General features: G+C 40.4%; 1 protein-coding gene across 3 annotated transcripts in view; it reads left to right on the top strand.

The window, feature by feature from the left end:
- Positions 1-24636, top strand: part of Ptpn12 (protein tyrosine phosphatase non-receptor type 12) — a 73843-nt gene extending 49207 nt beyond the window's left edge. For all 3 annotated transcript variants that reach the window (XM_076566338.1, XM_016009315.3, XM_076566337.1), the window contains 6 exons: positions 5009-5979; positions 9168-9245; positions 9602-9669; positions 11432-11462; positions 14027-14128; positions 23781-24636. In XM_076566338.1, coding sequence (XP_076422453.1) covers positions 5009-5979; positions 9168-9245; positions 9602-9669; positions 11432-11462; positions 14027-14128; positions 23781-23842 — 1312 coding nt within the window. In that variant the 3' untranslated portion in view covers positions 23843-24636. The remainder of the gene's footprint in view (positions 1-5008; positions 5980-9167; positions 9246-9601; positions 9670-11431; positions 11463-14026; positions 14129-23780) is intronic.
- The last annotated feature ends 2903 nt before the right edge of the window (positions 24637-27539 follow it).

Here is a 27539-nt window from a genome sequence, read left to right as displayed (position 1 = left end):
GCAATTGTTTGTTACTGGTATGCTAAAGTTTTTGTTCTATTTTATTATATAAAATGTCAGTAGTACATTGTCTCAGGATACATATTTTGGTGTTAGAATAGGAAATATTTCCTTAGCTTCCTTTAAAGTGGTTTTAGGGTAGGAGAACTAGTAAGAAATTCATAAGTAAGAACAAGGTGTCCAAATACCTGTCTTGGCCAAGGTTTACTCAAGTTTCATTATATGATGAGAATAGCAGGTTTGAGCAGAAGATCTCTAAGATCCTGATTATAACAGAAAGGGAAAGGGTGACTGGAAAACAGTGGTGTAGAGCCATAAAGGAGAAAGGAACCCAGGGCTTCCTGTGTGGGAAGCAAGCATTCTACCACTAGCTACACACCCAGCCCCTGAGAAAATATTGTATATGCAAAAAATAGCATGAATACCTGCTCCCAACAGAGTACTGCCTGGGAAAATGCACTAGACTTCACACCTGTGTCTAAAACTAAGAACATTTGTGGGATTCAAATAAGGAGTTGTGGTTGGTTCATGTTGAAGCATTTAGTTTAGGACTGTCTTCATTTGGGAAGCCCACAAACAGCATAGAATGTGTTAGGACTTCAGAAAACAGCAAGTCTACAATCGAATGATGCTGGATGTAAGGCTAGCATTGAAGAAACTGAGGCAGAGTTGAGGATTGCTGCAAACAGTAGCCTGGGACAAAACACAGTAAGTGGGCTTATTGTTTAAGATTCATTCATTTGCTGGGCGGTGGTGCATGCCTTTAATCCCAGGCAGATCTTTGTGAGTTCAAGACCCGCCTGGTCTACACAGCGAGTTCCAGGACAGGCTCCAAAGCTACACAAAGAAACCCTGTCTGGGGGGAGGGGGGAAATTATTCATTTGATTTAGTGTGTATTTTACCTGCATGTATGTATATGTGTATTCAGGCAAATCTCTATGTAGGTATTTAAGAAGGGTACACCAGAATTCCTATAACTGGGGTAAGGAGTGGTTGTAAACCACCACGTGGGTGCTGGGAATCAAACCCTGGTCCTCTGGGAAAGCAACAGTATTCTTAATCGCCAGGTCATCTCACCAGCCTCAAGTTTTTAACTTTTTAAAAGACAGCTGCATTAAATTCAAGTAAGTTGTCTTAAAGAGTTTTATTTATAGAACAGCAGACAGTCACAGAAACTAGAATTTTAAGTAGAGGTTTATTGTTTTGACTAATGAAAAAAGTTACAGTTTATTGGTTGGAAAAATTATGACATTTAGCTTTTTCTTTGGGGGGGGGTTCTTTTGTTTTGTTTTGTTTTTTCAAAACAAGGTTTCTCTGTGTAGCTCTGGATGTCCTGGAACTTGCTTTGTAGACCAGGCTGGCTTTGAACTCAGATACACCTGCCTCTCCCTGAGAATGTTAGGATTAAAGGCGTGCACCACCACCATCTGGCTTCACTTAGCTTTGAAATAATATCTAAGGTACTTTTTTTTTTAATTTGCCACAATTGTCAAAACACCAGAATATCGCTTTCTAAAACTTGACAGTATGTTACAAGAGCTTCTGAATGTATTAGAAGCCAAAATTATCAAAGAAAAATTGGAGGAAAATAATAAGAGGGCCAGCCCATTTAACAGTGATAAATAGCATGTTCCAGACCAGGCATGTACTGCAGCACTTGGAAGGAAAAGGCGGAAAGCTCAGAAGTTCAAGGTCAGGGCTGTCAGACAACTCAGGGTGTAAGTCTCTCAGTGTTAGGGGACTCTGGTGACCTGAGTTCAATCCCTAGTGGAAGGAGAGAGTCAACTCCTGAAAGCTGTCTTCTGTCACTGTGGTATGTGCACATTCACATCCCACATCCTCAACTACAGCCTGGTCTTCACTAGACTGCATTTAATTAGAAAAGTCCAATACTTTGTTTCTCCTAGTTAAAAACAATCACTGGGGCTCAGTGGGTAAAGTGCTTGCCATGCAAGCATGAGAGTGAGTTTGCTCCCTAGCACTTAAGTCAGAGTTTGGCATGGTGGCACATGCATTAACCCCACAGATAAAAGGAGGGAAAGAGAGACATGCAGATCCCAGAACATGTGTTTTTTACATGAATGTAGGGCTGGAGAAATGGTCCAGTGGTGAAAAACACTTGTTCTTGCAGAGGACCTGGGTTCAGTTCCCAGCAGCACCCACATGGCAGTTCACAGTGAACTGTAATTCCAGTCCCAGGGCATCCAGTAATGCTTCTGAACTCTGCAGGCTCCTGCATACATGTGATACATATACATACACTTCAAGCACACACACACAAAGTATTTTTCCTAAGGATGTATATGCTAAACAGAACTTAACTTATATTGTCATATTTTCCTGTGCTGTAAAACCATTTACCATCTTGAAAATAAAAATACACACTTGGGTGTTTTTTTATCAGACCAAATACTTATTAAACTTTGGATGGTTAAATGAACTAAATATAAAAAATTAAGACATTAAGATATTGAAAATAAAATGGGAGGGTAGGGAGCAGAGGGGAAGAGTACTGAAAGAGACTACTGAAAATGGGGGCGTCTCAGGGTCAAATAAAAACCTGGCACAAGGGAATCTCCTGGGAATCTACAAGGATGACCCCAGCTAAGATTTGTAGTAATAGCACATACATAGTCTGAACTGACCATCTCCTGTGACCAGATTGGTGCCTAGCCCAAGTGTCATCATCCAGCAACTGGTGGAAACAGATGCAAACTCACGGGCAAACGTTATGCAAAGTCCGGGGAATTCTGCAGAAGAGGAGAAAAGATTGTAGGAGCCAGAGGGGTCAATGACACCAGAAGAAAACTCACAGAATTAACTAACCTTGCCTCATAGGGGCTCACAAATACTGAACTGACAACCCGAGAGCCTGCCCGGGACTGACCTAGGCCCTCTGCATACTGTTACGGTTGTGTAGCTTGGCCCCTTGTGGGACTCCTCACAGTAGAGCAGAGGTTGTGTCTGACTCTTGTCCTACTCCTCATACTGGGTCGCCTTGCCCAGCTTTAATACATGGGGAAGTGCTTAGTCTTACTGCGACTTGAGATGTCATGTTTTGTTGCTATGCATGGGAGACCTGCCCTTTCGTCAACAGACAGAGGAGGAGTGGATGGCGGTGAGGGAGGGTGTAGGGGAGAGGGACTGAGAAGAGAGGAGGGAAGGGAAACTGGCCAGGATGTAAAATAAATAAATTTATTTAAAAGGAAAGAAGGAAGAAAGAAACAAAACAAAATACAATATAATTGTCAAACTTATAACAGTAGATATAACAGAAGGGATAAAGGAAATCACAGATGAGATTAATTCATTTCATCACTTACAATTTCAGAGTGTTGATTATTGATTCCAGATTGGCATGCTTAGGGTCCTGTGCTTGTTCCTACAGTGGTTCTCCAACTCTGTGCTTTCTGTGTTGTTTCCGTTCACTGTTAAAGACATCTGTGGGTCCCAGATACAACTTCTAAAGTTATTAATAGAGATCAGAAAAGGTACAACATGGGTAAAAGCATCCTTCTCAGTTCTGAGATATTAGACGTCTAGAAGACACCATGTTTTTAGTATAAAAAATAAGTAACTATGAGGCTGGATAGATGGCTCAGCAGTTAAGGACCCAAGTTCAATTCCCAGCACCCATGACACATTGCTCATAACTACCTGTAACTCCAGCTCCAGTAGAACCAGTATCTACTTCTGGCCTCCATGGACATACATGCACACACACAAACACAATTATTTAATTATTTTTTAAATGTGTATGGGTGTTTAAACTTCATTTACACCTGTCTACCCCATGTGTGCCTGGTGCCCATAGGGACCAGAAAAGAGCATCAGCCCCCCTTGGACTGGAGTTACAGACAGTTATGGGCTGCCATGTGGGTGTTGGAAGTTGACCTGTGCCAGGATTCCACTGTTTTATCATTTCTTCCGCTAATATATTACCTCTCTAGCAATGGATGTGTGTGTTGAGGGTGGGGTGTTGTGTATTGTTTGCTGGTAAGAATTGAACCCAGATTTGCTTGCTTACTGGACACTCACTACAACTAAGCTATACTTAATTAGAACCATAAGGCTGTAGTAGAGAACAGTTATTTTCAACTTAGAATTTTATAACTTTGTAAGAAATCAGTACTTTTAAAGATACAAATATACAAGTCCTCTAAAAGGTTACATCTGTTGAGTGAGGTGGCATATACCTATAATTCCAGAATTTGGAGGGCAGAGGCAGGAAACTGTACAATTAGAACCAGACTAGGCTGTGCACTGAGACTCTGGTTGAAAAGGCAACATGATTTTAAAAACAAAACCAATTTTAAAACAAAAAGTATATAGTTGAGAAAGAGTGTAGCACACCGAAATAAGCTGGAAAACAAGTGAGTCTGAAATGCGGGTTCTGTGGTAGCCTGAGGATGGGGGCCCATGCTGTCTGAAGAGGGATGACTGTGGTGTTGATGCTTCCCTGGTGTGCTGGACCTGCCAGGACACATAGGAATCTGCTGGAGAGTTAGAGAACTTGCTAAGAACTAAGCCATTACAACTCAAAAGACTAAGAGATAAACAAGAAAGCTCCAGAATGAAAGAAATCATGGTGTCATAAGTGTGAATAACACTGATGGCCATAGATTGAGCTAAACAAAACTGCAAGGGAAAGGTAGAACAGGAGGTAATTCCAAAGTAGGAGTATAGCCTTTAAAACAAAAAGGTCAAATAACAGTAATGTCAACATTTTAAAATATTGAGATATATCTTAGAAGTAACTAAGATTTTTTCTTTTTTCCAATATGTAGTCCTGGGCTGTCATAGAATGGACATAATTAATATCATTAATATCATACAACTTTAAAAGAATACATCTGTGTTACCTTGATAAATACTGGCTTTCCTTAGTCTTACAAAACAGAACTTTATAGCCATGTTGTAATATAATAGTTTTAGCTACAAAATTATAATTAATCAACTTACTTTAAAATGTTAAACATTCTCAAAGTTGAGTCTGTTGTTTTCCAGTTGCCTTGTAGAAGGAGATGCCAAGGAAGAAATACTACAGCCACCAGAAGCTCACCCGGTGCCACCCATCTTGACACCTTCTCCCCCGTCAGCCTTTCCCACTGTGACTACTGTGTGGCAGGACAACGACAGATACCACCCAAAGCCAGTGTTGCACATGGTGTCGTCAGAGCAACATTCAACAGACCTCAACAGAAATTATAATAAATCATCAGACCTCGCCGGGAAAAATGAACCAGCTGTTGAAAACGTAGATAAAAAAGTAGAGCGAAATTTAAGTTTTGAGATTAAGAAAGTCCCTCTCCAAGAGGGCCCCAAAAGTTTTGATGGGAACACACTTTTGAATAGGGGACATGCGATCAAAATTAAATCTGCTTCGTCGTCTGTGGTTGATAAAACCTCCAGGCCACAGGAGTTAAATTCAGGTGATCTCAAAGTTGATAGTGTCTCCCAGAATTCTTGTATGGACTACAGTGTGGCACATTCAGACAGAGCCCCTGATTCTTCAGAAGAATCCCAAAACTCTCACACACCACCACGGCCAGACTGCTTGCCTCTTGATAAGAAAGGACATGTAACATGGTCATTTCATGGACCTGAAAATGCCACGCCTGTATCTGACTCATCTGAAGGTAAATCACCAGATAACCATTCTCAGCCTGTAAAAACTGTGTGTTCAGCAGCAAACTCGCCAACAGAAGTGGACAGCAGTCAGCCTGTGGATCACCGTGACAGCTCCCCTCTGTTGAGAACACCGCTCAGCTTTACCAATCCTCTTCACTCTGATGACTCAGACTCAGATGAAAGGGACTGTGAAGGTGCTGTGACCAAGAACAAGACTAGCATTTCAACAGCAAGTGCCACAGTTTCCGCTGCCAGTAGTACTGAAAGCGTGTCTACCAGGAAAGTGTTGCCAATGTCCATTGCTGGGCAGGATGTGACAGGAAGGCCACATTCAGGTGCTGACAAAGGTAATACGGTCTGACTCTCCATCTCTCTTATATGCAGTTTAGCTCTATCGATGCATTATGATTCATTTCACAGCATGCTTGAACCTACAACAAAATTTAGTTGTTTTATAAATAACATTTTAAAATAAGTTTATATTTACTGTTACCATAATTTAATCATTGTGTCGGTGAGCTGAGTTTTTCATAGTATTCATATCATTAGAAGATTGCTTTGTCTATTCTGTATAGCTTAGTGCTTTGTGTAAGTCAGATTTATCTGACTAAATAATTGGAAATAAACTAGAAAAATAATTTGAAGTATCAGTGATACAAATACTGTAGAACACTTGCTTAGCCATTAATTTCACCCATGCTTCTTGTAAATACTTAATAGTCCTTTTTCCTATTTTTGACTACAAAATAACTTTTTAAAGAACTCTTTTCACAAATGCTTATAAGTAAAGTTGCTTTCAGTTGGAAGTTAACCCCCAGCAGACTGGAAAGTGCACGGCTGACTAGAGGCCGTTTAATACCTTCCGGCTTGAGAAGTGTGTGTACACGCGCGCACTGCTGCGGGTCTGTACTTCATGACTCTGCTCTAAGCGGCCTGCTTTGTCGTAAGATGGACTGTTTGAGGACAGGGTCTCCTGGGATAGACCAGCTTGGCCTGGGACTGGGGTCTCCTTCCTCCACTCCCTCGCACCGGGATTCTCGTTTGCGTCACTGTGCCTGCTGTATAGTATTGGCTCTTGAAGTCTTCGTGGCCTTCTCTCTTGATGTGTTTTTAAGATAAAGGCCTGAGATTTCATTTTTCTGCCTCAGTCCTCTGCTCTGAGATATCCAGGAATACATTACCATGACTGTCAAAAGTAGAGTTAGTTTTCAGGACTAGAGAGATGGCTCAGTTGTCAAGAGCACTGGTTGCTCTTCCAGAGGCCCCAAGTTCAATTCCCAGCACCCATATGGCAACTCATCACTATCTGTAACTGGAGTTCCAGGGGATCTGACACCCTCACACAGATATACGTGCAGGCAAAATACCACTGTACATAAACTAGAAATAAAATTAAAAAAACAAGTAGAGATTTGTTTGTTTTATTGGTTTTTTTGAGACAGGGTTTCTCTGTGTAGCAGTCCTGGCTATCCAGGAACTAACTCTGTAGCCCAGACTGGCCTCAAATTCACAGAGATCCGCCTGCCTCTGCCTCCTGAGTGCTGAGATTAAAGGTGTGAGCCGCCGCCGCCGCCGCCACCACCACCAGGCAAGTAGAGTTATTTTTAATTGTTCCTAATCACTTACCTTGTAGATTGTATTGTGTATTACTTACTTTATAGTTGATTATTACTTAATTTGTTACTTGCTTCATAAAAACAATTGACACAAAAATTAGGGAATTTTGTGTTAGAATTTGTTAGTGAATTAATACAATAATTGTTTTGATAACCAAAAATAGTATTTTATATAAGTTAACTGCCTGACAAAATTTTTCATTATGAATTCTTTCATTAGTTCCTTTTTTTCTTTCTTTTCTTCCCTTCTTTCCATGTACCCAGGACCTATACATGGCCAAACACGCACTAATGAATTTTGACTTCTGTTTTTCCTCAGGCCTGAAATTTTTTTTCAGATTTGACTAGAGTGGGCCCCATACACTGTGATGTACAGAAGCCTTTGTAAAATAGTGAAGTCTCTGGCTGTATAATTCCTGGGGGTGGGGAAGAGAGGCTGCAGGGAATTAGACGTGGGTCTCTTACATGCTGGGCAAATACTGTATAGTCTGGAACTCCAACCCTAGTCATGATTATGTAATCTGAACAGAAGCTTGTACTGTATGAAAGGCCATTTGGAGATCCAAGGAGAAGCATGCAGTTGGAAAGCAAGGGCCACAGTTAGAATTCTTGACAAGTGATGTTATCAAGAAAGAACCTGACAAACACTTACTTAGCAATATACAGAACTTAGTGCCAGTATCATGTGTCCTTCCCCGAAGTAGCCATTTCCTTACTCTGGTAGTTAGTGATTAGAGGACAAGGAGAAATGATGCTTGGTGGCCTATCACCTTCCCACTGCCACTCTTGGATAAGGTAAATAGTTCTGGTACTCTAGGTAGATATATCAAGTACTGTATTGGGATTCTGGACTGAAGGCTATATTTTGTGTGTATGTCACCAGCTAAATAAACAGAAGAGGCCAGCCTCAATGCTTGTTCAAAATTACTTGATTTGGGGGTTGGTTTTTTTTTTGTTTTTTTTTTTTAATGCTTATGGCTGTCAAATATGGTAAAAACAAGATAATATCCTGCCAGACTGTTCATTTTCAAAGAAAACAAGGATAAAGCCTAGGCAGAACAATATAAGATCCTCAGTATTGTTTTCTTTATCTGTCCTGCCTAGACCATGTACACATGTACAACTGTATGCTCTTGATTTCTTTCTTTCCCTAGAGTGAGAATTCAAAGACCTAGTACACTGGTTTATCCTGAGTTGTAAGGCTATCTTATGTGGCTTGCTTAATGCTTTGTCTTTCATCTTTTATAGGAGCTAATTAGGTTTCTACTGATGTAAAAACATTTAAAATGACTTCAATTTATATCCTTGATGTAGAATCAGACAACACTGTTCACAGTACTTGGGGTAGTACATAAAGGGTTACTAAAATATTAATAGCTATAGTATATCTATTAGAAGGATAACTTGCACTTGAAATGTTAGTGTAGTTGCTTGAAATGGTATTCAAGTACATAATTTCCAAATGAGTGAAGATTATGAGGTGAATTGGACAGATTGCTTGGTGTGCTAGAATTTATGAGAGTTAAGCGGCTGAATCATTTAGGAACACTGACTATAACCAAGTAACCAGCTTTCTTTGCACACAGAACATCACCAGGAAAACCAACAAGCCAGTGGTTTCCTTACTGAAGACTTTCACCCTCATGGTACAATCAGAGTGATGTCTTCAGAGTTTAAGCTGGTTGGTTATAAGAGGCATTCATTTTGTACAGTAGCAGTGGGGTTTGTTCCTTCTTTGCTCAGTAAGATTCTTAGCTCTACTCTAGCATGAATGGAGTGGTAATGATGTTTGTAACTAACTCTTGGTACCTGGCAGGGATTTTTCCTTTTCTTTTCTTTTAAAAGATATCAAAGTTCTTTGTTGTTTCAGTGGTATTTTACTACTTTTTAACTGTCGGGATTTTATGTGTTTAATTTAGATGTGGATGTTAGTGAAGAGTCACCTCCTCCCCTTCCTGAACGAACTCCTGAATCTTTCGTATTAGCAAGTGAGCATAGTGAGTATTTCTTCTACATTGCTGATTTTTAATCTAGCAGCTGAGTAATTAAAATTAAAATGTGAGTTTTAATTGATGCTGATCACTTTTTATTACTCACTTGAAAAACTCTTTAAGTAGTATTGTTTTTCCTTCCTGAGATTGTGGAATGATCGCGTTTTTAATAGTCACTGGAAACTACTGAAATTAAGTTAAATGCAGTATTTGTAGTTGGTGTCTTGTCATTCATTAATGACAACATTACTACTTTACTTTTTAGTGCATGTAAATTAACAAGGTGGGCATGTTTATGAAAACAGTTTTGATTCAAGGATTAAAGACAGAATTTTAATATATTGAAATTTTATTTTTCTCAGATATATCTATGAGACCTGAATGGAGTGAACTTCCCTGTCAGGAGTGGTCTGAACAAAGAGAATCTGAAGTGAGTCCTTCAGGAACTGGAATGGCTTTAGCTTAGCATCCGTCTTAGACCTTATTGTTGTAACCTACCGCTTTCTGCCGTGGGTGTAGCGTACAGTCTTAGAGCTGGTTATCCTAACTTACTCAGAAAAGGGGAGGCTTCCCATGAACTCACACTGGGTCGCCTTGCCCAGCCTTAGTACAAGGGAAGGTGCTTAGTCTTACTGGAACTTGATAAGCCATGTTTTGTTGATCTCCATAGTTGATCATTTTTTATTACTGTTTCTTAGGGATTTTGTTTTGTTTCGTTTTATTTATAATTTTTTTGGGACAGGGTCTGTGTAGCCAGACTATCCACAAACTTACCCTGTGTTCAAGGATTTGAATCTTTGAACCTTTGAACCACTGGCTCTCCTGCCTCTCTACTGCCTTAGTTCAAGGATTACACATATTATACATATACATCACCACATTCTGATGTATACTGAGAGTTCTGGTTAAAGGTTGATGTAAAATGCAAGATACAGCCTTTTTTTTTTTTTTTTAAGATATGATATATTTTTTTAAAACTCCCTGGCCTTCATAAGGCCATCTCTTTTCTTTTGAAAAATTATTTACAAATTAGACCATGTTTCAAATCATTTTGGAGGTATGAACAGGACTTACTATATTTTGTCCCCTGTAATGCACGATTAGGTTTATTTTATATTCAGGAAACACTTGGTAGTGGTAACTTGTACTCAGGGATACCACAGTTTGATAAAACACAGTAGATGGTTGGTAGATTACAGATGCCTATTTCTCCATGCATTAGTTCTTAGTGGGGAGTAGGGGCTGGGGACTGTTTTTTTTTTTGTTTGTTTGTTTGTTTGTTTGTTTGTTTTTTTCGAGACAGGGTTTCTCTGTGTAGCTTTGCGCCTTTCCTGGAACTCGCTTTGTAGACCAGGCTGGCCTCGAACTCACAGAGATCCGCCTGGCTCTGCCTCCCGAGTGCTGGGATTAAAGGCGTGCGCCACCACCACCCGGCTATTGTTTTTTAATACAGTGTACATTAGTATAGTAAGAGCTGCAGAGATGGCTTAGTGGATCAGAGAAGTTACTGTTCAAGCATGAAGACCTAAGTTCCAATCCTAGAACCCTTGTAAAAATCTAGGTGTGCCCTCAAATGCCTGTAACCCCAGCACCCAGTACTGTAAGGAGGGAATAAATACTGATGCCCCCAACTGCCAGTCCAGATCCGCATTCAGTGAGAGACTCTGTCACAAAGGAGTAAGGCAGACAGAATGGGAGAGCAGGATATCCCACGTCGTCCTCTTAGCTCCATACACACAAAAGGTGTGCACTCACACACACACACACCTACGTCAACACACACACACACACACACACACACACACACACACACACACATCAACACACAAAAGGGAAATTTTTAAGTAAAGCATAACAAAATTTCAAGCATGATGAAACACCATTGCTCTCTTTTTCTTTGGTGTTGAAAATTAAGCTAGAAACCAGGCATGGTAATGCATGTCTGTGATCCTAGATGAAGGAAAGAAAGTCAGGATTTAAGGCCACCCTTTCCTATACAGTGAGTTTGAAGCCAGCCTGGGTTATGTGAGATTCTGTTTCAAAAATAAATGAATGCAGTAATAGGAGGGGATTTTTTTTTTGATACACCTTAATTTTTTTTGTGGGGGGGGTATATGCCTATCATAGATTAAATATTGCATTTATTGCACATAAGATGAACTTATTGCAATAGCTTTTAAATATCTTTGCAGGGCTTGATAACATCTGGAAATGAAAAATATGGTAAGTTACTAATTTTTTTTTCCTTTTTACCATAAACTTTAAAGATTGATTTCCATAAAATAGTATGTTTCATGCTGGTTAGTCCTTTCTATATATGGAGGTCTTTAGGATAACTTCTTGAGGAAATACAGTTCTATGATAGAATTTTAAGCTGGCTGCACAGATGTTATTAATCTGACTTGGAAAGTCATGAGGACATTTATTACCAGAAGTTACAGGTTTGTGGTAAATGGTTGCTTTTTTATTGTTTATTAAATTATCCAGAAAGCTGGGGGTATATAGCTCTGATTAAGCACACAGTTAACAGATCTAAAGTCTAGTTTATTTCTAGCACCAAAATTAACAACAGTTACAGTTACTTAGAAATTTGCTTCTGTTGAATAAATGCTCCAAATTGACCTACAAGATGGAAATGTGTTTATAAATACCAATTGTTTTAGCAATCTTCTGTTGAGGGTGTTTGTGTTTATTTGAAAATAAATCAATGGTTATACTATCAAGCTAGGAAATTTTCTCTTTGATTGAGGATATCTCAGTGGGTACCTGGTGTGCATAAGTCCTAATTCCCAACTTCCCTTCCCCGCCCCCAAACACAGATGAGGCATGTTGGTGCACACCTGCAGTCACGGTAGTGCACACCTGCAGTCATGGTGGTGCACACCTGCAGTCACGGTAGTGCACACCTGCAGACACGGTGGTGCACACCTGCAGTCACGGTGGTGCACACCTGCAGTCCTAGAAACAGGAGATGCAGAGTCAAAGCCAGGCTGTACCACACAAAACTGTCTCAAAAGGGAGGCAGGGGAGGGACATTGGGCCGATTTCTGCCATAGTAAAATAGATCAAGTTGTTACTAAGTTTTTAATGTCTATATTAGTTACCTGTCTTAGAAGATGGCTTGAAGGCTTAGTTAAATTGACAACATACAACAAATGTTCCTGACACATGGTGGCCTCAAATGGTGATATCACTGTTCATAAAGTGCTGCTAGTTCCCTGAACTTCGCTGTCCTAAAATCTGTTCATTCCCTTCTGAAGTAGCTACAGTTGGTCCCTTGGTATCACCTGTTCCTTTCATATGCTCCAGGTAGCACTCTCTCCTTTCCCCTGAGTTTTGTAAACCTTGGCTTGTAAAACTGTGTCCTGCTCCTCAGTGACCTTTGCGTGACTAAGAAATCAAGGTCTTAAATCTGTATCACCTTTCTCCTTAGATGGCCCTGAGGACCTTATCACCATTAGTATCATTTATGTCTCTTCTGTTTCCATTGTATCTATGTGTGATCCTGTTAAGTTTACCACACTACGAAGACGATTTATGCATGTCTCTAGTAGGCTGGCAGCTAGAAGGCCATAACCCCCCTTCAGGTCCTACTCTTGGCAGGACTTTGTGTACCCTTGAACTGAACTTTTTTTATTTTAGAGCTGGTGAGATGTCTCAGAGGGTAAGGCACTTGCTGCAGGCCTGACAATGTGTATTTAATCACTGGGACTCACATGGTAGAAAGAGAGACACCTTCTGAAAATTGTCCTCTGGCTTCCACACTTACGCTATGGCTTTTGCATTCCCATAAATTATAAATGTAAACGGTTCAAAAGAAAACCAAGTAGGACATGGTGATGCATGCCTGAAATTGTAGTGTTTAGGAAGCAAGCAGGAATTAGATGATGACCTGGGCACATAACAAGACGCCTAGCAAATGGAATGAGTTGGAGGGGTGGGCAAAAAAGAGCATGACAAACCATAGGTCTCTGACTCTTCTCTAAGCCAGGAGCATCTGAAGGGCAGAAAACATCTTTTGACTTACCCTTGGTTTCCAGGGAGGGTTAAGGGAGATTGACAGAAGCTGTGAGGAGACTGGGCTGGGCATGATGCTCACCTGCCATCCCTGCACTCTGGAAGCAGAGGGAGGCAGGTGAGTCTCTGAGAATGAGGCCAGTCTGGGCCACAGAGTGAGTTCCAGGCCAGCTGGGGGTGCATGGTAAGACCCTCAGGAAGGGACAGAGTGGTATGTTGTGGAAGAGTGAATGTTAATTACTTTTAAAAAAAAAAGAAAGAAAATTTTCCATTGCTCTTTAATGAGTAAATTAACTACAATTTAAACAGGAAGACTTCAGATGAACTACTATTAGCATGGGGGAGTGATAAATTGTCCACTAATTAGAAACTTGTTTGACTATAACTATTCTAAGAAAGTATAGCATGCCATGCTTAGGACTGACAAAATGAGGTAAGTGCACAAGAACCTCTGTTATAGACTGCTGGGTTGTCGTACATGTATGTGACTAGCACTCTAGAGGCTGGAATTGGAGAACCGAAGCCTCAGAGCAGTCTGCACTCTGTAGTGAGACTCTCAAAACAGCACCAAAAGTCACATAACAAGTGCCTGGCACGGTCCGCCTGCCCAGTCCGTCCCCTTGTGTTTACCATCAGAGCCTCTAGAAATGACATCCATGAGGTGAAACTTGCTCCTTTATTCTGTACCCTTCTTCCAACAGAGTATTGTGACTATGTGTTACCTTAAAGGATGGTGATTAATACGGACTTGTTTTTTTTTTTTATTTTAGATGCAGGGGGTGTCCACACAGAGGCATGCACAGACTGTCCACCTGCTTTTAGTGACAAGAAAGATCAAATAACCGAAAGTCTACCAGAAGCCACAGATATTGGTAATTTACTTCATAATTCTAATAGACAGCGATAGTGGCATTTAATACTTGTATCTGGCACTAAGAGACAGAGGCAGATGGATCGCTGTGAGTTCAAGGCCAATCTGGTCTCATAGTGAGTCTCTGATAAGCCAAGGCTATATAAGATGCTTTTCAAAAGATCATCATAACAGAAAACTGGAGAAGTGGATCAGTCATTGAGAACACTTCAACCACGCCTTTAATCCTAGCACTCGGGAGGCAGTGGCAGACAGAGCTCTGTGAGTTTGAGGCTGCCCTGGTCTACATCATGAGTTCCAGGACAGCCAGGGCTACATAGTGAGAGAATAAGAAAATATATACTACTACTTTTCCAGGATTTCCATAAAGCAGTTTTATCATGGTAAAACATTTTTATTTACTGGTAACTGTGTGTATGATAGTGCTTGTGTGTGGCCTGGTGTACATGTGGAGATCAGAAGATAGTTGTTGGAAGTTGGCTCTTCTCTTCCATCGTGGGTTCAGGGTATTGCTCTACAGCTGTCAGGCTTGGCAGCAAGCACCTTTACAGACTTAGACTGAGTCATCTTTCTAGCCCTTACCAAACTTTACAATCTATCATACTCAGACTCTGAGATGATGTCAAGAGTAAAAGCATGTATGATTAAAATTGCTTGAAATTAATTATGAAATAATTAACTTACTCTGTTTCAGGTAGAGATTAAAAGTCAATTTTTAAAAAATGGTGGTATAAGGAACTGGGAGTATGACTCAGTTGATAGAGTGCTTGCCCTGGGATTGATCCCAGCACTTGGGAGGGGCAGACAGAAAGATGAGAAGTTCAAGGTTACCTTTGTCTATGATGAGAGAGAAGCCAGGCTGAGCTATGGGTAACGGTAACTTGGTCTCAGAAGAAGAGAAGGAAACTAGAGTCCAGTGTGAAGCAGGTCTTTTGTGTTAAAGGACTAACTGTCCTGATTGGTTGAACCGTTCGGACGGCTTGGCTTGAGCTGCCGCTCTTCCTCTCAGGCTGGGCTTTTTAAGGAAGCAATTATTTTTTCAGTTACCCAAAATACATTCAAGTTTTATTTGTTCCAGAAAATTCGGGTGTCTATGGATGTATTTTTTTTCCCCAGAGCTGAGGACCAAACCCAGGGCCTTGTGCTAGGCTAGCGCTCTACTGCTGAGCTAAATCCCCAACCCCGGTTTTTTGTTTTTTTTTTTTAATTAAAAATAGATTCTTCTCTCATACAGTACATCCTGGCCACAGTTTCCCCTCCCTCCACTCTTCCCAGCTTAAGCCCCACCTTCTCTCACCCCCAGATCCAACCCCTCTCCATTTCCTCTTCAGAAAAGAGCAGGCCTCCAAGAGATAACAACCAAACAGGACAAAACAAGATACAGTAAGACAAGGCAAAAGCTCACACCAAGGCTGGACAAGGCAACCCAACAGGAGGAAAAGAGTCTCAAGAGCAGGCAGAAGAATCAGAGATACACTCGCTCCCACAGTTCAGAGTCCCACAAAAACACCATACTAACAACAATAACACACGCACAGGACCTAGTACAGACCCACACAGGCTTGCCATTTAAGTCTATATGAGCCCTGTTGAGTTGATTCCATGGGTCATGTTCTCCTGTTGTCCTTTAGCCCCTCTGTCTCCTACAATCTTTTCTCCCCCTCTTCCACGGGGTTCCCATGCTTGGAAGGGAGAAACCTGAAAGAGACCTCCAATTTAGACTCTTCTCATGCCTGGCTGTTGATTTTTGCACCTGCTCCCATCTGCTGCCAGAGGAAGCCCCTATGATGACGACTGGACAAGGCACTGATCTATGAGTGCAACAGAATGTCATTAGGAATTGTTTCATTGATTTTTTTTTTTTTATTCCTCATTTATGTTTGGTTCTGCCCTAGGTCTCTGGGCTACCCATCTCCAAGTTCCTGACCATCCAGGCAGTGTAGGGCATGGTTACCCCTTTTGTGGCTTGGACCTCAAGTTAAACCAGACATTGGTTGACCACTCCCACAAGTTCTGAGCCACCACCGTCCCAGCACTTCTTTCAGGCAAGACAGATTATAGGTCAAGGGTTTTGTGGCTGGGTTGGTGTCCAGGTTTCTCTCTCCATATCCTACAGAGTATCTTCCTGCACCAGAGAGACTAGAATGTAGGCATGAAGGCACCATACAAGCACCAGCTCCACCTCTTCATATTCGATGATGTTGTCTTCATCAGTGGAGCCTCTCTGTCAGTTTTTATTATAGCCCTGGTGACCAGCTCCCAGAACTGCTCCAGGGTAGCAAAAAGAAATGCCAGCAGAGTAGCAGGACTTAGAAAAAATTCTTATCTATATGAGGGTCTTTAGGAAAGGAACTTAGGCGTTTTGATGGTAACTTTCTTTATTACTGCATCTTGAAAAAGATCTCTCTGAAAATCTCTCCATCTAGCTACATCTCTCCACACAGCTACATCTCTTTCTACATAGCTGTACATCTTTACACAGCTATATCTACACACGCACACACCAACAGAAAAGACTGGACAAATATATGAGTTACATTTTGAGGGTCAGTGCCATTCTGATAACACATGAGAAATCACATGGTTTCTCTCCCGCTTGAAATGTCACTCTGACCTGCAGCTGGAAGTGAGTAACCATGGCAGTGCTTGGCTGTTAGCCAGACTCCATGTAAAGTGAGGGCAGGAGAAACCTTAGTGAGGAACAGTGACCTTAAAAGCATCTCAAATCTTAAGATATATTTTTGTATCCTGCATAAAACAGTTGGTTGGCTGATCCTTGAATCTTATATCATAAAACTGATGTTAAGGGTACGTGCAGAGAGCCAGTTGCTGAGAGAATCTGTGCAGGGAGTTATGTCTACTAAAGTTGCTGCTTTGTGCCTGACCTTGGTTCAACAAACAGACACTGGGAATTTGTCCTTGTGCATTCATTTGCAGGGGCAACTAGTTTACTTTGTTTGCTCTGAGGTCTTAAATCAGCTAATGGTGTAAAAAGCTGTCTTTGTAACAGAATATTGTTATTTTCCTATGTCAGTCTGAGCTATGAAAAATATGCTAGTAATATTTGTATTCATCAAAATTATACAGCTTATGAAGAAATCATCTTCCTGACCATCCATACATATATATGTGCTGAGTAGATGGAATATATACATGAGATAAACACACGAGCAGTGGGGAAAATACCCACAACTGTTTTTAGGGAAGAAATGTAGTGGCACATGAGAAACATTAGAAGCAACAGGTTTTCAGAGTCTGTGGTCCCGTAAGCCTTGTTATTCATATGGTGGGTTATATTTATGTCATGGCCCATGACAAGTTTTCACCTGGGTTGTTTGGGGATCTCCACGGGACCCCCTCAGCCAACAACTCAACCCAGTCCCACCACTGGAAGCCTTGCTACAAAAGATAGCCAGTTCAGACTCAATTGCCTCCATTACTAGGAGTCCTCACTAGAGTCACCCTCATAGATTCCAAGAAGTTTCCACTGCACTTGGTTTCCACACCATCCCCCAAATGCCTCCCAATTCCAGCCATCTCTCCCCACACTCCCTCCATCCCTTCCTCCCCTCCCTAACCTGATCCCTCCCACTCCTGTTCCCTCCTACCCCTAGTCCACCCACAAATTCTATTTCCCCTTCCTAGGGAGATCCATGTGTCACCTCTAGACCCCTCCTCTTAACCTCTCTGGGTCTATAGTTGTAGCTTGGTTATCATTTACTTAATGGCTAATATCCACTTACCAGTGAGTACATACCATGTTGGTCAATAACAGCTGAGTAATACTCCATTGTAAAAATGTAGCCTTTCTGGCTTTTAGGGTCTCCATTGAGAAGTCAGGTATGATTCTGATAGGTCTGCCTTTATATGTTACTTGGTCTTTTTCCCTTGCAGCTTTTAATATCCTTTCTTTGTTCTGTGTTTTGATTTTTGTTTGTTGTTTTTTGAGACAGGTTTCTCTTTTTGTAACTGCCCTGAACTAACTCTGTAGACCAACCAGGCTGGCCTCAAACTCAGAGAGATCCACCTGCTTCTGCCTTCCAAGTGCTGGGATTAAAGGAGTGTGCCACAACCACCTGCCTCAGTGTTTTGATTATTATTGTGACGAAAGGACTTTCCTTTCTGGCCTTATCTATTTGGTGTTCTGTATGCTACTACTACTTCTTTTTTTTATTGATTTATTTATTTTTATTGTATGTATATTAGTGTTTTGCCTACATGTATGTGTGTGAGGAGGTCAGATAGCTCAGAATATCGGATGTTAGACAGTCGTTAGCTGTCATGTGGGTGCTGGGAATTGAACCTGGGTCCTTTGGAAGAGCAACCAGTGCTCTTAACCACTGTTTATTGTACCTTCATAAGCATGTCCTTCCTTAGGTTAGGAAATTTTTCTTCTAGGATTTTGTTGAAAATATTTTCTTGGTCGTTGAGTTGGTATTCTTCTCCTTCCCATATTCCTATTATTTTTAGGTTTGATCTTTTCATAGTATTCGGGATTTCCTGAATATTTTTTGTGTTTAGGAATATTTCAGATGCAGCATTTTCTTTGACCAATGTATTCATTTCTTCTATCATATCTTCGATGCCTGATATTTTTCTGTCTCTTGTATTCTATTCTTCTGTAGTTCCTGTTCACATTCCTAAAATTTTAATTTCTAGAATTCCCTCTGTTTTCTTTATTGCTTCTAGTTCCATTTTCAGATATTGAACAGTTTTATTCATTTCCTTCAACTTTTTTTTTTTTTTACTGTTTTGTACTTTGGTTTTCCTCTTTTTTCCAGAGACAATTTTTTTTTTAAATTTTTTTATTTTATTTTTCCTTTTATTTTATTTTACAATACCATTCAGTTCTACATATCAGCCACGGGTTCCCCGGTTCTCCCCCCTCACACACCCTCCCCTTCCCCCTAGCCCACCCCCCATTCCCACCTCCTCCAGGGCAAAGCCTCCCCCAAGGACTGATATCAACCTGGTAGACTCAGTCCAGGCAGGTCCAGTCCCCTCCTCCCAGACTGAGCCAAGCGTCCCTGCATAAGCTCCAGGTTTCAAACAGCCAACTCATGCAATGACCACAGGACTCGGTCCCACTGCCTAGTTGCCTCCCAAACAGATCAAGCCAATCAACTGTCTCACCTATTCAGATGGCCTGATCCAGCTGGGGGCCCTTCAGCCTTTGGTTCATAGTTCATGTGTTTCCATTCGTTTGGCTATATTTTTTTTTAATAATTGAGTAAATCCGAAATTTATTATAAGCCACAGTTGTCCTAGGGACCTCCATGCTATGTATATAGCCTCCATGGTTCCATGGGTTGTGGTCTGATTGTTCTTTATTTTATATCCAGAATCCACTTATGAGTGAGTACATACCATAACTGTCTTTCTGGGTTTGGGTTATCTCACTCAGGATGATTTTTTTGTAGTTACCTCACTCAGGATGATTTTTTTTCTAGTTCCATCCATTTGCCTGCAAATTTCATGCTTTCATTGTTTTTCTCTGCTGAGTAGTACTCCATTGTGTATATGTACCACATTTTTTTCATCCATTCTCCCGTTGACGGGCATCTAGGTTGTTTCCAGGTTCTGGCTATTACAAATAGTGCTGCTATGAACATAGCTGAGCATGTATCTTTATGGTATGAATCAGCATTCCTTGGGTATATGCCCAAGAGTGGGATGGCTGGGTCTTGAGGTAGTTCGATTCCTAATTTTCTGAGAAACCGCCATACTGATTTCCACAGTGGTTGTACAAGTTTACATTCCCACCAACAGTGGAGGAGTGTTCCCTTTGCTCCACATCCTCTCCAACATTGACTGTCATTGGTGTTTTTGATTGTAGCCATTCTGACAGGTGTAAGGTGGTATCTCAGAGTTGTTTTGATTTGCATTTCTCTGATGATTAAGGATGTTGAGCATTTCTTTAAATGTCTTTCAGCCATTTGTGATTCTTGTTTTGTGAATTCTCTGTTTAGCTCTTTAGCCCATTTTTTAATTGGACTGTTTAGTATTTTGATGTCTAGTTTTTTGAGTTCTTTATATACTGTGGAGATCAATCCTCTGTCAGATGGGGGGTTTGTTGAAGATCTTTTCCCATTCTGTTGGCTGTCTTTTTGTTTTATTGACCGTGTCTTTTGCCCTGCAAAAGCTTCTCAGTTTCAAGAGGTCCCATTTATTACTTGTTGGCTCAGGGTCTGTGCTGTTGGTATTTTATTTAGGAAATGGTCTCCGGTGCCAATGCGTTCAAGAGTGCTTCCTACTTTCTTTTCTATTAAGTTTAGTGTAACTGGATTTATGCTCAGGTCTTTGATCCACTTGGACTTGATTTTTGTGCATGGTGACAGATATGTATCTATTTGTAATCTTTTACATATTGAGATCCAGCTATGCCAGCACCATTTGTTGAAGATGCTTTCTTTTTTCCATTGTATAGTTTTGGCTCCTTTGTCAAAAACCAGGTGTTCATATGTGCATGGATTAATGTCAGGGTCTTCAATTCGATTCCATTGGTCCATATGTCAGTTTTTATACCAGTACCAAGCTGTTTTTATTACTATAGCTCTATAGTAGAGTTTGAGGTCAGGGATGGTGATGCCTCCAAAGGTTGCTTTATTGTATAGGATTCTTTTAGCTATCCTGGGTCTTTTGTTTTTCCATATGAAATTGAGTATTTTTCTTTCCAAGTCTGTAAAGAATTGTGTTGGGATTTTGATGGGGATTGCATTGAATCTGTAGATTGCTTTTGGTAAGATTGCCACTTTTACTATGTTAATTCTACCTATCCATGGGAGATCCCTCCATTTTCTGATATCGTCTTCAATTTCTTTCTTTAAAGTTCTTATCAAAAAGGTCCTTCACTTGTTTAGTTAGTGTTATCCCAAGGTATTTTATATTATTTGTGGCTATTGTAAAGGGTGATGTTTCTCTGACTTCTTTCTCAGCCCTTTTATCATTTGTGTATAGGAGGGCTACTGATTTTTTTTTTTTTTTTTTTTTTTGAGTTGATCTTGTATCCTGCCACTTTACTGAAGGAGTTTATCCGCTGTAGGAGTTCCCTGGTAGAGTTTTTGGGGTCACTTATGTATACTATCATATCATCTGCAAATAGTGAAAGTTTGACTTCTTCCTTGCCAATTTGTATCCCTTTGATCTCCTTATTGCTCTAGCTAGAACTTCTAGTACTATATTGAATAAATATGGGGAGAGTGGACAGCCTTGTCTTGTTCCTGAATTTAGTGGTATCGCTTTGAGTTTCTCTCCATTTAATTTGATGTTTGCTGTTGGCTTGCTATAAATTGCTTTTATTATGTTTAGAAATGTTCCTTGTATTCCTGATCTTTCTAAGACCTTTATCATGAAGGGGTGTTGGATTTTGTCAAAGGCTTTTTCAGCATCTTAAGGAGATGATCATGTGGTTCTTTTCTTTCAGTTTGTTTATATGGTGTATTGCATTGACTGATTTTCGTATGTTGAACCATCCTTGCATCCCTGGGATGAATACTACTTGGTCGTGATGGATGATTGTTTTGATGTATTCTTGGATTCGGTTTGCCAATATTTTGTTGAGTATTTTTGCATCAATGTTCATGAGGGAGATTGGTCTGTAGTTCTCTTTCTTTGTTGCATCTTTGTGTGGTTTGGGTATCAGGGTAATTGTAGCCTCATAAAAAGAGTTTGGTAGTGTTCCTTCTGTTTCTATTGTGTGGAACACTTTGAAGATTATTGGTATTAGTTCTTCTTTGAAAGTCTGGTAGAATTCTGCACTGAAACCATCTGGTCCTGGGCTTTTTTTTTGGTTGGGAGACTTATGATAACTGTTTCTATTTCTTTAGGGGTTATTGGTCTATTTAAATGGTTTATCTGGTCTTGATTTAATTTTGGTATGTGGTATTTATCCAGAAAATTGTCCATTTCTTCCTGGTTTTCCATTTTTGTGGAGTACAGGTTTTTGAAGTATGATCTGATGATTCTCTGATTTCCTCGTTGTCTTTTGTTATGTCTCCCTTTTCATTTCTGATTTTGTTAATTTGGGTGCTCTCTCTTTGCCTTTTGGTTAATTTTTCTAGGGGTTTGTCTATCTTGTTGATTTTTTTCAAAGAACCAACTCTTTGTTTCATTGATTTTTTTTGTATTGATTTCAGTCCTCAATTTGATTATTTCCTGGCATCTATTTCTCCTGGGTGAGGTTTTTTTGTTTTGTTTTGTTTTGGTTTTGTTTTGTTTTGTTTTTGTTGTTCTAGAGCTTTCAGCTGTGCTGTTAATTCATTGGTATGGGATTGCTCCATCTTCTTTATGTGTGCATTTAGAGCTATGAATTTTCCTCTTAGCACTGCTTTCATAGTGTCCCATAAGTTTGGGTATGCTGTACTTTCATTTTTATTGAATTCTAGGAAATCTTTAATTTCTTTCTTTATTTCTTCCTTGACCCATTGATGTTTCAGGTGGGCATTATTCAGTTTCCATGAGTTTGTGGGTTTTCTATAATTTTTGTTGTTGTTGAGGTCTAACTTTAAGGCATGGTGGTCTGATAAGATACAGGAGGTTATTCCAATTTTTTTTGCCACCGGACCTGTATGGCCTGTATGTACCTGTCGGCCGCCGCCGCCAGGCCTGTCTACCTCTGCGGGCTTACCTGCCTCTGCCTGTTGCCACTGCTGGGCCTGTCTGTCTCTGCGGGCCACCGCAGGGCCTGTATGTCTCTGCCTTCGCAGCTGTGGGCGGACCTGTGTCTGCTTGTCTCCGCCGCCGTGCCTGTCTTCCTCTGCGGGCCGCTGTTGGGCCTGTATTCATTTCCTTCAACTTTTTTCTTGACTTTCTTTAAGGAGTTTATTCATTTCATCCAATTGTTTGTGTTTTCCTGGCTTTCTTTGAGAGATTCATTCATTTCCTCCAGATGTATGTTTTTGTTCTGGATTTTGCTAAGGGATTTATTCATTTCTTCTTAAGGACCTCTGTCATCTCCATATACTTGGTTTTAAGGTCTTTTTCTTGTGCATCAGATATGTTGGACTATTCAGAGATGCTGTCATAGGATAGCTGGCTCTAGTAGGGACATACTGCTCTGGCTGTTATTGATTGTGCTCTTACATTGGTATATAAGCACCTGGGTTTGAGGTGATTATAGATAGGCCTAGGTCCTGATTTCTGGGTTTGTCTTTGTTGGATGGGTGTTTTGCTCCAGATTTTCAGAGTGTGTTGGCTGTGTGTTACCTGTTTTACATGCCTGCTCGGCTGGTGTGTTCATGGGGAATGCTTGCTGGTGTTGAAGGCTGGGGGATGGTCTGTAGGATCCACAGGAGCATGGACAGGGGAGGTTCAGCATGGTGTTCTACTGCAGCACTAGGGGTGACCCTGAAGATTGGGTCTAAAAGAACGGAAACAGTGGAGAAAGTCCATGGGTAGCCTGTCTGTTCTTCTGGAAGGCACGGCCTGTGTTTGAGCTGTGGGTGTCTGCCTAAGTTGGGGTCTGGGACACAGTGGGGTTGGGGGGGTTCGTCTGGGATCCACAGGGTGGAGGGCAGGCTGCAGCTGCTGTTCTGTTGCAGCATTAGGGTCGACCCTGAGAGCTGGGTTTGGAGAAACAGATATGGATGTATTCTTAATGTTTTTAAAATATTTTTGAAGGTTAACCTGTGATTGCGGTATATTTTTGTCTATAGGTTTTGGCAATCGCTGTGGAAAACCTAAAGGACCAAGAGATCCACCTTCAGAATGGACATGATTCAGGGAGTTAAAAGACACTTTAAATTATACTGGAAAATTCAAGTGCCACTGAAAGCCAGATTTATAGTATTCCATCTTTAAAATGTGGGACTAACAGCAGTGTAGATTGTTACCTTAATATTTTTTGCTGGGACCATCTACCTGCCTTATACTACACTTAGGAAAAAGTATTACATATTGTTTATTTTGTAACTTCAAGTATTATTGCCTTAATGTCTCTTAACCCTGTTACAAGCTGCTTGTAGACCTGTTAATATGGTAATACTTTTATGATAAATTGACTTAAAGGACTACTCTCTTGCTGTTTTATCATGTATGCATTATTTTGTATATGTACAGGGCAAGTAGGTATATAATTTGATAAAGTTGAAGTCATAAAATATTATTAACAAGATGTAAGAATTTCTGCATGGTCTAAGTCTTTGTGTACCTTATTTGTAAATTATTTGCCCTGAACTTTTAGAAAACAGTTTCTGAATTTTAAAATTGCTGGATTCATGCAGCCAGCACTGCAGGTTATCAGAGATCAAAGATTGTAACAATAATGCATTTTGTAAATTGTAAGCAAGAAGTTATTTTTATATTTTACTGTCTAATTGTTCGTCCTGATGGTTCTTGTTTTCATCTAGTCACGGAGATTCAGTAAGTGCCTTGGAACAATATTGAATTCTCTTAGCTCGTGTGTGTTACTTTAAAATTTGAACTCAACTGGGATTAGAAGACTATCAGAATATGTGTATGTTTCAGGATATTTGACCTGCTATTAAAAAAAAATACAGTTTTACAGTGCTACATCTTGTATTGCTTTTTTTATTCTAAAGAAAACTTATTTTTTAATTATGTATATATATAATATATATATATAAATATACAATGTACACATATATATGTACATCTGTGGAGTTGTGTGCATGTGAGTGCTAGTACCTAAAGAGGCCAGAGGCATCAGTTGTCAGGTTCCCCTGGAGCTGAAATTATAGGAGATTGTGAGCTGTTCAACATGGTTGCTGGGAACTACACTTGGGTACTCTGGAAGAATGGTATGCGGTTTTAGCTGCTGAACCATCACTCCAGCCCCTCATTCTTTTCTTTTAAGTCATGAGCTGTGGATGGGATTTAATCACTTAATTGTGGAATAAGAAGGCCTAGAACTAATAATGCTGCATGCCTGTACACAGATACATGGAAGACTAGGGAAGGAGGACCCTGTGGTCACTTGAGCCTACAAGGTTTAAGACTAGTTTGGGCAACATAATGAGATTTGGTCTCAAAAAGAGTAAAAATGAGACTAGAAAGTGTCTTATGAGAAAATGATGGTGGCTTAAGCCCATTCTCGGCACCTGTCCTTAATCAGCCATGGTTTCTCCCAAGATTCTGGAACACCAAACAAGTGAGGTGGGAAGGGTCTTGTTTCTTCCTGTCCCATGATGGGAGCTCAAGTTCTATCCCTAAACACTAAGACTAAATTTGAGTCTCAGGGATCGGAGTCGGACATTAAGTTTTCCCTGAGCTTAAAAAGGGTAGAGAAACCATGAGACTGAAAAGAGATGGAGTAACTTATTTTGTATTAGCATTTGTTGTTTCTGCTTTAGCCATTTGTTTGTGATTTTTGTTAAGTGTTTTTTTTTTTGGGGGGGTTTTTTGGTTTTTTTTTTTTTTTTTTTTTTGAGCCAATATCTCATGTATCCCAGACTGGGTTCAACTTTGTTATGTAGCCAGGTTGGGCCTTGATTTGCTGCTAATCCTCCTTCCTAAACCTCCCAGTGCTGGTAGTGTAAGTATGAGATGCCGCTTGCAGCTTTATGTTAGCATTTTTTTAAAAAATGATTTTCATGTTGATTCCTTAGAATATGAAAAGTTTTCATGTATTTCAGTCATTAGAAAATGGTAGTCTAGGTGGTGGTGGTGCACGCCTTTAATCCCAGCACTCGGGAAGCAGAGGTAGGCAGTCTCTGAGTTCAAGGACAGCCAGGGCTATTAATAGAGAAACAACCTTTTAAAAACCAAAAAAGAAAATGGTAGTCTAGTAGATACTCAACAATTATAAGATACAAATATAAATACTTTTAGGCTGTCTCGTTGCTCCAGCTCATGCTGGCAAGATATTTTCCTAATAATGCTTAAACTTATACAGCATGTAACTAAAAAAAAAAAATTTTAGGGGCTAGAGAGATAGTTGAATCCATAAAGTGCTTGTTACCCAAACTCAAGTACCTGAGTTCAGATCCTCCTCACTCAACATAACAAGGTATGGGCCAGGCCTGGTGGTGCACACATTTAATCTTAGCCCTTGGGATGCAGAGGCAAGCAGATCTCTGAGTTTGAGGCTAGCCTAGTCTAGCAAGTTTCAAGGCAAGCAGGGATTCCTGGGAGTTTCTGGTCTGGCATTCTAGCTGAATCCGTGAACTGATTTCAAGTTTGATGAGAAACTGTCTCAAAAAATGCTGTGGGTAGGAGGCAGGAAAGACAGCTCAGCGGTGAAGAATACTGGCCACTCCTCGGGAGGGTCAAATTCAGATCCTACACCCACATGGTAGCACAGAGCTATCTGTAACTCCTGTTCTAGGGAATCTGACGCCCACTTCTCATCTCATGGGAACCAGGCATGCATATGGTGCACATACATACATACATACATATATACATACATACATACATACATTTTATATTTTATGAATATATATTACATCATTGTGCTATAATGATCATTTGGTGTTTAGGAATGGTATAGACTATAGTGTTGAACCCTTTTATATGTGTCTTTTGCAGCATATATGCATTGTATATAAATTGTAGAGTGGAAATTTCAACATTTAAAAATGTCTGTCTTGCCGGGCAGTGGTGGCGCACGCCTTTAATCCCAGCACTCGGGAGGCAGAGCCAGGTGGATCTCTGTGAGTTTGAGGCCAGCCTAATCTACAGAGCAAGATCCAGGACAGGCACCAAAACTACACAGAGAAACCCTGTCTCAAAAAAAAACAACAACAGAAAAGTGTCTCTTAGTTACTATTCTCTTGCTGTGAAGAGACACCGTGACCAAGGCAACTCTTAGAAAACATTTAATTGGGGGCTTACTTACAGTTTCAGAGAGTTAATCCATCATTGTGGCAGGGAGCAGACATGCCTGGCACTGGGGCAGTAGCTGAGAGCTTGACATCCTGGCCATAGACAGCAGCATGCAGAGAGAGAGAGATTGGGCCTGGTTTAGAGACCAAGTATTCAAACAGGAGCCTATGGAGCATTCTCATTCAGATGACCACAGCTGCACATTTTAGGTTTAAGCTTTTTTACTTTATATTGTCTACTGCTTACAACAGTCTGGCACACAGAAGGCCTTAGATTGGACTGCAGCACTGCCTGCCAGAAAGAAGAGCAGTTCAGGAAAAAAGCCTGTCATAGGAAAACATCTGAGTAAGATGTTAGTCACATCTAGTCGCCATAGCCCAGGAACACAGATTCAGGTTTCTCTGAATAACATCCACTGGGAAATGAACATCTGTAGTCACAGAACAAAAGAAAGTCATAGGATAACGTATTACCAAATACATTGGTCAGTGCTGGAACCAGGCATTAACAATCCTTGGCCTGTCGCTGATTAATTTTTATACTACCTAGAGCATTTAGTGGGACAGTTTCTTCCATTTTTTGCCTGAAGAGCATACAGTGGAAGAGTATACTAAACCTATTGTCCCAGT

Source organism: Peromyscus maniculatus, chromosome 3, assembly GCF_049852395.1.
Source record: "Peromyscus maniculatus bairdii isolate BWxNUB_F1_BW_parent chromosome 3, HU_Pman_BW_mat_3.1, whole genome shotgun sequence".
NCBI lineage: Eukaryota > Metazoa > Chordata > Mammalia > Rodentia > Cricetidae > Peromyscus > Peromyscus maniculatus.
The sequence above is the reverse complement of the archived record's forward strand: the minus strand, read 5'-3'. Positions and strand labels throughout refer to the sequence as shown.